At 40.2% G+C, this 15025-nt stretch overlaps 1 protein-coding gene across 11 annotated transcripts in view; it reads left to right on the top strand.

Moving 5' to 3' along the window:
* RUNX2 (RUNX family transcription factor 2) overlaps window positions 1–15025 on the top strand; it is a 358973-nt gene that overhangs the window by 167481 nt on the left and 176467 nt on the right. For 7 of the 11 annotated variants that reach the window (XM_070074039.1, XM_070074031.1, XM_051855668.2 and 4 more), the window contains one exon: window positions 13922–14095. The exons of the other annotated variants lie outside the window; for them this stretch is intronic. In XM_070074039.1, the coding sequence (XP_069930140.1) occupies window positions 13922–14095 (174 nt within the window). The remainder of the gene's footprint in view (window positions 1–13921; window positions 14096–15025) is intronic. 11 annotated transcript variants of the gene reach the window in all.

The following is a 15025-nucleotide window of genomic DNA, read 5'->3' as shown; positions in this document are numbered from 1 at the left end:
CTATTGAATAGGCGGAGTCAAGAGGACAGTATCCCTGGCTGCCTGGAAAGCAGTAGAGCTCATGTTAGTAGTCCTGCTGTCCCCTTGGCTGGCTTTCCCTCCCTGAACATATGTATGCACGGGACAGGGATCATACAAATTTATAATCATACATCTGAATGTGTGAGCCAGGAATTACCTGATATACTTCACATGATTAAAGAAGAAAATTCTACCAAGCTGTCAGTACTGATTAAATAATTCAGCATGAAGTCAGGGGACAGAATTCTACAAAACTTAACACTACTCTTGCTTTTGAAATACAGAAAGAAGTTTCAATTTTAATCACTTGTAGGTTTTTAAAAATATTGACCTACACCAACCTACTTCCTTTGGCTTGAAAACAATGCACTTTTCAAATCTGCTGTGCCTTGAAAAAAAGGGTAAAACTTGTTATCTTTCTAACTCCATTTAACACTACTTTAAATTCTCTTTTATATAACAATAACTTGATCCTACTCAAAATACTTGGCACCTTTAGTGACAGAGTGGAATGTAAGAACACTTTAGCAGATCTGAATGTGAGTGAACTCCAGGAGTTTTGGAATGAAGAGGTAGAGTTTTCAGTTTATTATTCATAATTCACAGAAGATAAGAATACAGGGATTAACAGAACAGACTCCCTTCATTACCTATGGCTGAATACAGCAATTATTAAGACTAGTAAATTGTGCAATGGCATTAAAGAAGGGTGAATGGATAGGTGGATAAATGCTACTGCATTGGGAAAGGGTGCTGATATGTGAGGTAATCCTTCAAGTTTAACTTGTGAAAACTGTTATTTTGGAGTGTGTATCATGTTACCCTTGCAGCTTAGAAAGAAATGATTTTTTTTGTTTATATTGTTGACTGCATTTTTCAGTTCCTTACCCATCTGAATTTTATTAGGGAGGTTATTTCAAAGACATATCTTGTTTAATCGTGTTTAAACAATCTGTTTAAGACCTGTTGTGTAGATATAAACACAATAGTCCTTTAATGTAATAAAGCAGACTTCTGACAGACATAGCCCATAACAGACATTCATCCATTATTGCTTAAGCTGCTGTTCCTTCCATGCCTGACCTGAGAGGGTAACCACAGAGCTCTGCCGACCGCAGTCGCTGGTTAGAAGACACTGACATGCACCGTATGTGCCGTATTAATGTCTAGCAAGCAGAGAATTGCAGAGCAGCATACAATTGGAGAGGCCTTAGTCTAGATTAAAACTAAGTACCTTAAATCTGTTTTAATGGCTGTGTTTACATCTCCTTCTTCTTCATTCCTTTAAAAAAGTAATCAGGTTTCGCAAGCGTTAAGAAAACCACCCCTTTTTGCCAGCTGGACCAGGTCCAGTTTAAGTAAAAAATCCCCCCCACCCCTTTTTCTCTTTTTCTTTTTTCTTCCTCTGTGATCTTCCCTGCCATTCAGCACAGCAAGACCAGGCTGCAAGAGCTGGCTGCCTTTTTCCTTGGTTATTACTTTTTAACATTTTCTTCCTGTTATAGAAATAGGAAAATTGAAAATGATGTTCTGCTGATATAGCAGCAAACGTTAGAGAGGAGCCCTTTGCACTTTTTAATTACTTCTGTGTAGTGTTTCTCATTGCTTAAATCAGTCTCTCTCTGTCTCTGTCTCTCTCTCTCACATAACATATGCGCAAAACCATAATAATGAAAGAGAAACAGAGAGGATTGCACGCTAAGGAAATTGAGCCAGAAACCAAGAATTGCGTGACAGTCCGTTTGTAGGCTAGTTGTCACTGTACTCTTTGAAGAATAATGCCATCCATGTTTAGCTGGATTATTGGCAAATAAACAGTGATGTTTTTTGTTTGACTATGGAAACTACCATTTCCATTGCTAAAAACCTTACCATTAAAAAAAAGAAATCTTCACATCTCTCAGTGGGGTCTCTATAAGTGCTAGTAACACAAAGAATTGTGGCTTTTGTGAACGTATCAGAGTAAAAGAAGACAAAAGGAATGTTTTTGGAACTAAACTGCTCAAGTTTTACCGAAGTTTGGGAGAGAAGAGTAGACATAGAGAAAGGGATCTTTTGTTCATTTTCCAGAAAGTGAAGGGAGCAATGAAGAGTCAGATGGCCCAGGATGGCTGTGGATGTTGATTTGTAATTAGCAGGAGAACAAGATGTCTTGTGGTAGCACGGAGTCGGAAAGACTGCCTATAATATAATAAAATCTCTGAAGTCAGCCTCTCTACTTTTTGCTCCTCTGTGCTTTGAGTTTCTTTTCTCAGCTTTTCTTTTTCTTCCTTCCATGGCAGCCTAGTTTCTTCTGGGAGGAGCTGGGGCTCCTTGTTCCATGAATTGGGAAAGTCACAGTAGTTTTCTGAGCGTCCATTACTTTTCTAAAGTGGAGAACCAGGTCTGGTGAAGTCTGTATTCTCCAGCTCAGGAAAGTTTTCATGTATATAATTTTCCTTTGATGGGAGTAAGAAGGAAAAGAAGGATCCCTAGGAGACACCAGGCAGAATGGGTTCAAGGGTAGCAGGACTGAAATGAAAAAGTTTGAGAGGACCTGGGGATAAGGGAGCATAGCAGGTCAGAGACATATTAGGGCATGGAGAGGGGCTACAGGGAATTCAGCTGGCTTCCCTGTGAGCTCTTTTTTCCCCTGCCTGCAAAACGTGTTACTCACATCTCCTCTTGTATATTTCTACCATACTTTTATCTGGTCTTTCTTAAACATTTTTAAATCCTTTTTCTCTTTTTAATCTCCCACGAGTTCCTTTTTCTTTATGTGTCTCAAGTTTTTTGAGTGCAGTTTTTCAAGGAAAGGGATTATGCCCTACATGTATGTTAGAATTTACTCCCTGATGTGTGACTGATACAGGCACAGTCTGAGAGCCCTGACCTTCCTTCTAGATACTTTATGCTTGTTTGTTATGATTGTTGTGATATGCCACAAGCTAACACCTAAAAGTTTTAAAGCAACTTGCATTTATATGTGTGCAAATTAGTATTTGCAATATTTCATTTGTATGCTAATGGAGGTATCTTAACCTTTAGTGGCTTAAATCTTGAAAGGGACAGGCCTTCAGTCCTCTCTCACACACATCTAATTGTAGTTTTTGGAGAGTAAACTTTTTTTCCCTAATCTAAACTGGAGCCTTTTATTATTAAAAGAAAGCAAATTCAGCTTTGGCATTTTTTTCCCCTATGAACTGGAGTTCCTAGAATATTTCTATGGAGTCTATGGCTTAACTATGTAATTATGTCTCTTGAGTAGATTATATTTTTCTTCCCATAATTATGTTTTACCCAAGAGACTGGAAAGGCTTCAGACCTCTCTTGGGTGAAATTGCTCTTCCTCTCTTCTTTCTTGACAAACTCTGAATCCTGCATGCCTGACTCTGTTCAAGGGCTGAAAGGGAGCTCTTGAAGATATGTGGTAGTGATTATGATTTTTTTTTTCTTTTAGCAATTGGTTTATATATTAAGAGGGGCCCTTAGAGAGAAGCTCTGTTAGCTCATTTTTGAAATGCCATCAGAGAAGAATCTCCTGGAAGGAGCTTTGTTTATGATCTGTGGTCCTCTGTCTGAAGCCACACACTAACATTGCTCTAGGGCTGTCTCCTCTCACGAGCTGTGCTGTGTCATATTGCATGGCTGTTAATTTCCAGTGGCTCAAGAGGGGCTAGAAGCCTTAAACATGAAGACAGTTTCTTAGTCTATTTCATTATTCTAGTCCAGAAATAGCTTTTTGACCTGAACCAGACAGTATACTCTTAGGAGAAAAAGATGACTCAGCAGCCTTTCCCAGCAAAGATTATAGACTCATCAATTTTACTGTGGGAAATGTTTCCCAATAGCCAGTTCCAAACCCCCACCCCCACCCCACCCTGTCCCTCCCTTCCTTCTGCCTTTTCTGGACAAAAGGAAAGATAATTTTAAGCTTATCCATGTTCTTATTAATTCAGCAAGCATTTGTTGTATACCTCCCCTGTATGGCCCTACGTTCTAAGTTTGTGATAGAGATAGAACATGATACTCCTCTGCATGGGTTTCATAGTCAAGTCTAGGAAAATCTAAGATAATTGGGTTTGTGATTTCGTAAAAATATATTCTATTACTTTATAATAAATTAATTCTTACTGAATACCTACTGCACTTAAGCATAAACATGTACAGTAGACAAAAAACAGTAGTAGGAACATGCATTTAGCCCAGCAGTTAAGATGCCCACACCCTGTAGTGAAGTACCTGAGTTGGATTCCTGGCTCTAGTTCCTGACTCCACCTGTTCTGCCAATGCAGATCCTAGGAGGCAGTGATGATGGCTTAGGTAATTGGGTTCCTGCCACCTACATAGACAATCTGGATTTTGTTCCCAGATCCTGACTTTGGCCCCAGTTTGGTCCTGTCTGTTGCAGTAGATGGAAGCCTGGTTGATCTGTCTGTAGCTTTCTCCCTCTCTGCCTCTTGAATAAATGAAAATTAAAACAAATAAACAAGCAAAACAGCTATAGGTGTTCTCAGGTTGCTGACATAAAGTAGAGGGATGTATGAGACAGAAAACACCAAAACACTGTAATAACCAAGGTGAAACTTGGGTGGGGTTTTGCCAAATGTAATTGTTGGGGAGAGGGTGGTCCAAGTAGAGGGGAGGCCTTGGGTAGAGACATGGGGCCTCGTTGAAGAATGGTGAATAGACCAGTATGGATAGAGCATAGATTAGGAGTGATGGAATTATAGCTATTGGAATGAGAATGACAATAAATACCCACCCCATTTATAGGAGCCTTGTTTGCTGGGCTCAAGGCTCTATTTTGCCATGGTCAGTGGAAGACAATGAAATGTTTTAAGCTTAAGTTGAATAATGTGAATTTTAAGGTTTGGGGGGCAGTAAGAGCTTTAAAAGGACAGCTAACCGTTCATTTTTGGTAGTTGAAGAAACTAGGACCTACAGAATTCCATTAAATCCCTCCCCATGGTCATAGGACTAGTCAGTGCCCTTTTAAAAACTCCAGACTGTTTCTGTGGTATATGAGCCACAGACTAGAGGGTAGGAGTGGCTTTAGTGAGGGTGGGAAGAGACTTTAGGAATGGGTTTGAGTGGATAATGGGGTCTAGGAAAGGAGGTTGCTGGATTTGGGGGCTTAGAAACTAGAAAATATTGGCATTATTGGGAATAAGGAATTCAGAGGAGAAGCATTTGTGGTGGAGGGTGGGGAAGGGCAAAGGACTCAACTAAACATTGTAATCTATAGGTCTTTGATTTCTAGGCTTGCACAAACCACTGGTGAAATGCTATTATCTAAATGTAAACAGAAAGGAGCTTCATGTCCCTCAGTGGTGTTTTCACATGTGTGTAGGAATGCAGAAAATCAAGGGTTTTAGTCTAGCGCTTCAGTAGTCACAATGTATGTGGATCAGAACTTTGCATGGCTTCCCTAAGAACCCACCTGAGTCTGTATAATCCTACCTGTTACATTGCTTTTGCTGGAAACCACTGGCTAAACCCCCTGAGGTATACCAAGGTTTATCCTTAGTAGTAGAATTTCAACTACTTTTTTAGGAATTGGATTAGGACCTTAAAATTAGTCAACCTGTCGCTGTAAACATATAGCATTGTGTACTGCTTTCAAGACAGAGAGATAGAACCAGAGGGTCTTATAATTTTTTTCTTGGAACTGCTGTGGAATAGCAATTCTGTTGACGCATAACCAATTTATTCTGAAACATAATTTTGGTGCAAAGTTTTCTCCTCTCTTCCTTTTTACTTCAATAATCATTGTCACAACATTCTTAAACTGTTATATCCTGTGGCTTGAACCCTGGAGTATTGGACCAGATTTCATTGTATCTCTTACTTGATGACAGCAGAGTTAGCTAATGTCTCCCCAGTCACTTTTTTCCACCAGAAGCCTGAATGCATGACCATAGAGGCTCGTGGACTGCCAAAGTATCATCTTATTGATCAGAACATTTGTTATTAAAGAGCAATTTCCCATATGGATTGCAAAGCTTAAAAAAATAATGTGTAGGAGTAAGACTAGAGCAGTCATTGGAGAATGGTGTGCCTCTGTTTGGATTGCTATCATGTGTGTATGTACAGCATCATCTTGTTTCATAAGATATTTACTTTCATGTTTCTTTTTTTTTAAATATTTGTTTATTTGAAAGGCAGAGTTATATATAGAGAGGGTGAAATAGAGAGAGAGAGAGAGAAAGATATTCCATCTGCTGGCTCAAGCCCCAAATGGCTGCAATGGCTGCAGTTGGGCTGGTCCGAAGCCATGAGTCAGGACCTTCTTCTGGGTCTCCCACATAGGTGCAGGGGCCCAAGATGGGCCATCTTCCATTGCTTTCCCAGGCACATTAGCAGGAAGCTGGATTGGAAGTGGTGCAGCTGAGAATCAGACTGGCGCAATTTGGGATACTGGTGTTGCAAGCAACAGCTTTACTTGCTATACCACAATGCAAGCCCTATTATCATTTTGTGATTTTACTCTCCAGCTAGCTCCTCCTTCTCTCTCTGCTTATCAAAAGCCTACTAAACCTTCTAAGACATAATGGTCTTATTAGTGAATTCCTTCTTTCCTTCTGGTGGAAATTAATTGCTACCCTGTCTTCCTTCCTTCCTTCCTTCCTTCCTTCCTTCCTTCCTTCCTTCCTTCCTTCCTTCCTTCTGATTTATTTATTTATTTGAAAGCCAGAGTTACAGAGAGGCAGAGGCAGAGAGAGAGAGAAAGGTCTTCCATCCACTGGTTCACTCCCTAGATGGCAGCAATGGCCAGAGCTATGCCAATTCGAAGCCAGGAGCTGTGAGCTTCTTCCGGGTCTCCCACCCGGTACAGGGACTCAAGGACTTGGGCCATCTTCTACTGCTTTCCCAGGCCATAGTAGAGAGCTGGATAGGAAGTGGAGCAGCTGAGACTCAAACCTGCACCCACATGGGATGCAGGTGCTGCAGACCGGGGCTTTAACTAGTGCTGGCCCCATCCTCTGTATTTCTTATAGCACTCTATTATTAATTTTAAATGTTTTATTATGAAAAATTTCAAATATACATGAAAATAGAGGTTATACCTAATAAAGTCCCATCTACTCATCACATTACTGTTTTTTTGGCCATACTTGCTCCATCTGCTTTGCAGAAATATTGTCAAGGAAATACCAGACATCAAGACATTTAACCTTGAGATATATGTCAGTCCTTCTCAAAAATGAGGACGTTTTCTTACATAGTCACAAAAACCACAGCTTTTTTTAAGGCTTTAAAATAGTCCATATTCAAATTTCTCATTTGATCCCTTGTTTGTGTTTCAGTGGTTTCTGTCTCCATAGTCTTTCTTTGCTTGCCTGTCTTCCCCACTAGATTGTGACTCTTTGGGGCAAGTGGTTTTGTTTCATGTTTTTTTGTCCCCTCTTTACATTGCCTAGTGAGACTCACAGAGAGTAGAAACCCAGTATACGCTGGCTGGGGTAACTAGTCTGAATGTGGACAAGCTTCTGATTCCTTACTGATGCTGTTTTAGCTCTTTCTTTAAACTTTATTTAAAAATTGCATTTTGATGGTACCCAGGGTACTACAGATAGATGCCTTATTAAAGAAGTGAATGTTTAAAACCAATTTAAGACACTACCATAAAAAGGTGAGTTGCTTCACAGCATGCCCTAATGATCAGCAGAATTACTGTATTGTGCCTTAGTAGGGTGAACCAGGTATTCCTTAGGGAACTCATTGTGAAAAATACAATATTTTGTTATTTATTTTTTTTGAAGAGTTACTTATTTGAAAGGTATAGTGATGGAGAGAGAGAGAGAGAGAGAGAGAGAGAGAGAGAGAGAGAGAAATAGAGAGAAGGAGCTCTTTCATCCACTGGTTCACCACCCAAATATGTACAATGGCCATGGCTGGGCCAGGCGGAAGCTTCCCATGTGGGTAGCAAAGGCACCTGGACCATCTTCTGCTGCTTTCTTGGGCACATTAGCAGGGAACTGGATCAGAATTGGAATAGCCCGGGACTTGAACTGGAGCTCTGATATGGGATGCCAGTGTTGCAAGTGGTAGCTTAACCCCCTGTACCACGATGCTAGCCCCTCTTATTTTGCTCTTTTATATGTGTGTCTTGGCATCATTCAGGGGAAATGCTCTAACTAGTATAGTGCATTATGTTGTGGATATTTTACATAGTGTGAGGTTCTGGCTGGGGGCCAGGTAGCTCTCCAAAGTTATTAAGCATTTCTCAGTCAACTTTTATAAAAGTGGGCAACTTTATTTTTGTAGTTCACAGACCATATTTTCAGAGCCTCTATATACCAGTTTCAGAAGTGCGATTTTTTGAAAGCAGAAGTTATAATGGAAGTACTGCTAGCATTCATTGTGGGTAGGGAACAATGGGATGGTTAGCTAAACTTGCTTAGTGACTTAACAGTTCCTCTTGGGTCTTTGCTCTAAGAATGTGTGAATGCTGTGACCTTTTGATCATGCTTTCTTCTTGTGTCTGTGAATTTATTGCAACAGAAGTCATATTCAGCCAAGCACATTCAACTTTTCATGGAAATCTTTTCTGAAAACCACTTTTTTCTTTTCCATTTAAAATTCATTTTGGGTCATGATTTACTCTGAATAACCACTGTCACACTAGTAAGATCTAAAACGAGCTTTTTGGCAACAGGAGAGAAGAGACCACTGGACCAGCAAAGAGGAAACCTGAGTTCTAGTCCTGCCACTAACTGAGTGACTTTGGGCAAGTCACATCCTCTCTCAGGGTTTTAGGGTCCTTATCCATAAAAGGAAGTGCATTGCTTGAAAATTTGTTGCCCTTTTCATATTTCTGATTCTAAATCACTATCAACAAACCTTAAGAATTACAGCAAGAATGAGTGGGGTTTTTCAGAATTAAAGAAAGCTTTTCTTAAATGAATGTTCCTTAGTAAAAATTTGTAGGAAGCACCAATAAAAGGCATTCTCTAAGGAAAGATTTTGCCCCGTGGATTCACTAGATTGACTAACAAGAAGAGAAGCATTTTTTTTGGGGGGGGGGGCGTGGGAGTGGGGAAAGATAGTGTTGTAATATGATATCTTGGGCCAGAAAAATGTCTTTTAATTAGGCCTTTGTTTAAAAGAGGAGTATACTTATTCACTCATTTATTGCACAAATAATTATTGAATACCTGCTATATAGCTGGCACTGAAGTAGGCTGTGAACAGGACATAACACTGAGTTCTGAGGGATTTAGCTGGCAGAAGAAACAAATAAATACACAAAGAAAATTACATATTATAGCCACCATAAAGAGGGGGGGCACGTGTGGGAGGGTGGGAACCTATTTTGGTTATGGGAAGCAGGCAAAGACCTCTTGTAGGAGGTGATATTCACCCTGAGGTCTCAGGAATAAGAGGGAACAGGCCAGAGAAAGAATCAGGGAAGAAGCATTTCAGGAAGACGGATGGTTCTTGAGTTGGGAAACTGAAATGGAGACATGTTAGATACTCAGAGAGATGATAGGGTCTTGGACTACAGTTATAGCAGTAGAGGTGGAGAGAACTGACTAGATGTGAAATATAGCATTAAGATAGAATTGGAGAGACTTGCTAATGGATTAAATGTGGGAGGTGAGGAATCAAGAGAAATCAAGGAAAATGTTTAGGTTTTTGAGTTAAGCAGTTGGGTGGATAGTGTCATTTACTGAAATGGGGGACTGTTAAGGAGGAATAGTTTTTTTTTGGAGGGAAGAATCGAGAATTCTATCTCGAATATACTGCATTTAAGATACTTTTGAGACATCCCAGGGGAGATATCAAGTAGGCAGTGGGACATACAATCTGCAGCTCAGGACAGAGATCAAGATTCACCCAGAGACGGGGAAGGCATTGGTGTGCATAGATCTCAGTTCATGCATTGGACTGAGACCATCTTGAGCAGTGTTCTCAATTCTGGCTACATGGGATTGGTTCACATGGTGAACTTTTAGACTATAACCTTTGAGAGTGGGCATTTAGCGTAGTGCTTGAGATGCCTATGTCCCATATCCAAGTCCCTGGGTTCAATTCCCAACTCTGTCTCCAGCTCCTGACTCCAGCTTCCTGCTAATACAGGCTAAAGGATGCAGCGGTGATGGCTCAAGAAATTGGGCTCCTGCTACCCACATGGGAGACCTGGATTGTGTTCTTGGTTCCCAGCTTTAGCCCAGCCCAGCCCCAGTTGTTGTGAGCATTTAAGGAGTGAACCAATGGATGGACTCTTTTTCCATCTCTTTCTGTTTCCTTCTTTCTATCTGTCTGTCTCTCACTCTCAAAAGTAAAATAAATAAAATAAAACTTTTTTCCCAGGATTCTCTTCCATAAATTCGGACTTAGATCCATTGTGGGGCCTATACATTCATGTTTTTCGAAGCTTTATAGGGAATCTTATCTGTGCATGGTGGAAGGTCCACTGCTGTAGGGAGAAAGGACAGCTAGAGAAGTGGATCTAGGACTGAGCTTGCACATATAAAGTCTCTGGTAAAACCCGAGTTTTCCACTCTTTGTGTCTTTCTGCTACTTGGAAGATCTACTCTTTGGACCTTTGAGGATTGTCCTCTGTGCACCCTGACAGGGCATCCTGTCCTGAATTTAAGTCAATGTGTCTTTTGTCTTCTTGATTTCTGAAGATGTCTTTGGTACTGAGGATTTAAGAAATCTTCTTTCAGCCTGTCATTTGAGTGTTACCCTGATGTGGTTTAGCGGTAGTGGGTATTTGTCATGGTTGAAAGATGAAGAACCTGTTTGGGTTTTGCTTTTTGTTGTACTGTAAGAATTTTCTTGTGGTTGCAGTGGTTGCTGTGAAGGGGCAGTTATCTTCAGGAAGAGTGTGTGTGTTTGTATATATGCATCCACAGAGAGATGTTCCCTGATGTCTGTAGAGTCTTGGTAGCTCTCTTTGAAGGTAATTTCCAAAAGATCATTGAAGCTTTAAAATTTTACCTGTTCTTAAATTAGTCACACTTTCCAGTGCTATTCCAAGTTCTTTATTCATGCCTACATCCTCCTTTTTTTTTCTTTCAGAATTTTTATTCAAAACAACCACAGTAACATTAATAATAGAAAAATTCACATGGAAATATGCACAACCTAGTCACCTTGCATTACTTCCAACCACCTGTCTGAAGAGCCAGAGGCAGAGGTGCAGGTGGAGGAAAGCCACCCTTTCCCACAGAGCCCCATCTTGCAGTCAAGGCAGATTTCCTCCAAAGAATGAACAACCACAGGGAATGATGAGAACTAAAATACTGTGATCGGCAAGGGTTTTGCTGGGGGTCTGAGATGTGTAAGCACCAAAGAGGGAAAGGGAGATGAAGCGACCATTGAAAAGGGAAGGGAGGGTGTCATCAGGGTCCAATCTCTTTGAATAGAAGCTCTGGGAAACTAGGCTGACTGTGGATGTGCCCTACATCCTGCTACTGCTCCCTAAAGCACTGGGTTAAGAGAAAATAAAAATGCCCTCAGCTATCCACATACTGAGCTCACATCTATTCAGCCTCCATGAAAATCTAATGAAAAGGCTAAATGTACAAATCAGAGGAAAACTTATTAAATTTTCTTGTGAACCATGGCCCACATAAAGTCCTAGTATAAAGGAACCATGCAAGTTCCCGTAGCCCTCCCCTTAGCCCTCAGGGAATCTGCCATTCCAAAAAATGTTTACAGCTGTATCAATACAACACCAACACTGTATGTGAGAGAGAGAGAGACAGAGAGACAGAGAGACTCCATGGGTCCTAGCTGTTATAAATACTATATAATTTCCCAATTGTTATACCTGGAAGAATGTATTGGTGGGAGCTGGTGAGCCAGGCAGCAACCATTTGTTTATGGTAATGGGTGAGTTATTAACTTTGTAATTGAATCCTTGCTGCTACTTCTGCTTATGTTGAAAACCAGCCGTGGCACCTCACTGAAATTAGTTCTTACTATTAGGTGTCTTACTCTACTACATTCTGGTTATTTTTAGTCTTCCATAGCAGTTGTGGGAGGAAACAGAGATAAAGCTAGAAAGCAACACTTATGGAATCACATGATGAATAGACAGTCAACTTAGACTAACTATCCTAATCAATAGCTGGGGACCGCAGGATCAATCGCTGGGGACCACAGGACAGTTGTTCTGCTTCTGCAAGCCTTGGTTTCTTTATTTGCCGACACCTTACTTGCTAGGGGTAGGAACTGTTTTGGGTCACCTCTAAAAGTTCTTTTGGGTCTTAAAATCTCTTTGCAATCTGGGTAAAAATTCATAAATGTTGGGGAAAACAACTATTAAACAATGAATTTCCCTAGTTTTTCCCAATCATTTTTCTACTAGGTCCAGTCCCTCTGTTGTAGCAGATGCCCAATACTTGCACTGGCAGGAAATAGGGTGGTGGGTGCATTTCAGTTAATGGGCCCAGTTGGAACATGTTTGGCCGTGGAGACAGCTACACTCATATTACCAAGCCTTGGCTTCCTGTCTGTTTTCTTTGGTCTGGGTAGGCAATGAAAAAGGAGACAGGAAAATACATTTTGGGGCAAATAAAATAAGGAATTTGTCTTATGAAGACAGCTTATAGTTGGGAAATTCTAATGTTCTATTTAACCCTTCTTGATACATTCCTCTTGTCCTGCTTAAGTGGAAAATAGAGTGTTTGTACCACCCATGGAGCAGTGAGGAATTCTCGACCTTGAAGGCTTTTAATAATTCTCCTTCAAGCTTTTTTTTTTCTTTTATGGATGATAATCCTAATTCCCCTTAGTTTTTCTTCAGTGGACAAATTCAGAATCCAGTCATCATCATAGTGGCTCTTGGAATCAGCTTCAGTCACTTAATGGTTTTACTTAGCTATTGGGACAATGTACTAGGGCCTCACTGGTACAGAATCTGAGGGCAGGGAGTTACACTGTATTTCTGTTCATGTATCAAGCATTGCACTAACTCATGACAGTGCCATTCTCCAGAGTTCCAGATAACTATGTCACATGCAGTGTCTGATACTCTTCTGTTATATTGCGTGAAGACACTATACTCATCTGATAAGGATGATTTGATGACTTTTAAGAAGTCTTATTACCTTGGGTATATTTCAGTTTACTTATTTATTTACTATCCAGGATTTCCTTAGGTTTTAGATTCAAATAAACTAGAAGAGGGATAGGAAGTTGTTTTTTTTTTTTTAAACAGACTCAAATTTACATGCTTAGCTGACGAAAATTTTTCAGTTTCTTTTACAAAACCACAGCAGTAAATTTAAGGTAAAAAAGCATTCTCTCAGACTTAACAGAGCTTGTTATGCATTTTTGGGCTTTGACATATCATGAAATATCCAGATTCCTCTAGAAAATTTGCGTTTCCTTGACCATATTCTGTTTTTTTTTCTTAACTTCTTAAAGTTCTAGGTTTGAGTTTTATTTGTTCGTTTAGAAAGTTAGAAAAAGATTTCAGTAAGGGACAGTTTTAACATAAAACAGAAAAAGTTACTGTGATCATGGTGGAAATTTCCCTTTGGCAAATGTTTGTCTCTGTTTCTGCCCCAGCTCTCTGGCTGTGTGTCTAACATGCGTGAACTCTCTGAGCTTTCAGAGGCAGCCTCCTCTGTCATGAAACAAGCAAACATTGCCCAGTTCACATCTACCTTTCCCATCCTTTCACTGAGAGGCCTGGAGGAGGCACCTGGACTTCCTCGTGAGCTCTACCAAGGCACAGAGACTCTGGGACCCTTAGAACAGAAGTAGGAATGCTTGCCACCAGATAATGATTATCAAGCAATTAGAAATGGAAGGCATTTATAGACACATCATTATAAATACCAGTATTGATGATTCCTTGCCTTAAACCTCCAGTTTGTATGTTCACATATCTATTTAGTATGGTCAATTGTTCAGCTAATTAATATGCTTTTATTTTATGATTTGCTGTTTCCAGGGCACAGACAGAAGCTTGATGACTCTAAACCTAGTTTGTTCTCTGACCGCCTCAGTGATTTAGGGCGCATTCCTCATCCCAGTATGAGAGTAGGTGTCCCGCCTCAGAACCCACGGCCCTCCCTGAACTCTGCACCAAGTCCTTTTAATCCACAAGGACAGAGTCAGATTACAGGTAAGACAGACTCCTAGGTTTCACTTGCGCAGACTGGCAGGCTGGGGGTGAGGGGCTACCAGATGAGATGTGTTCACTGCGAAACTCCTGGAGCTGGGAAATGGCTTATTAAATAATTGACTTGAGGATACTAACTTCTTTTTTATATAAAAATTTGAATATTCAATAACTTTGGGGTAAAATTTTTGGGGAAACTTATACCATTGTTGCACTCTGCAGCAATGTCAGTCTACACACTGATGGAATGGTAATGACTGCTTTTTGGGGGAGAATGTTTGTTTAAGTTTCTGTATTATATCCGGATGGTGCAGGGGATAACATCACATCCTCACTATTAGAAAACTAGCATTACTGTCTCACATTTGGGCTTAAATTCCTTATCTGTATAACTGTTTCATTAAGTTTGCTTGAAAATTTCTCAGAGCTACCGAGAAGCCTTCACTGGTTGCTATAAAGCCTGGTCAGTAAGGAACTCATTAGGCAGACAGAATTCACTTCTGATTCACATTTAGCTCTGACACCTCACGTGACATTTCTCTGTATATATTCTAGTGAGCTCCTTACTTTACCTTTCTTCTTAAAGATGATGTGAATATCCCCAACTCTTTTTTTTTCCTGTCTCATTTGTGCAGAAGCAGACCTTATTTTAGGACTAGTTTGGCTGCTTTTTTGAACATGGTGATAGAAGAGAGTGTCAGTCATCATAGAGCTTTAATTTTCAGATCAAAAAGTACTGAGAGCTGAAGGGAACTCGGTGCCATCTAGTTGTTATTGTTGGTGGAGGTGGACTAGAACAGAAGGAAAATAAGTCAAAACAAAACATAGAAAAGCCCTCAACATGAATCGTTTTTAATGTTTAGATTTTCACCTATAATGGTTAATCTTGAATGTTCTTAATGGTCTCAAAGTGTAATTGTTTATAATCTAATT

The sequence above is a fragment of the Oryctolagus cuniculus genome, chromosome 5 (assembly GCF_964237555.1).
Source record: "Oryctolagus cuniculus chromosome 5, mOryCun1.1, whole genome shotgun sequence".
NCBI lineage: Eukaryota > Metazoa > Chordata > Mammalia > Lagomorpha > Leporidae > Oryctolagus > Oryctolagus cuniculus.
Note: the sequence above shows the minus strand (reverse complement) of the source record. Positions and strands in the feature narration are given on the sequence as shown.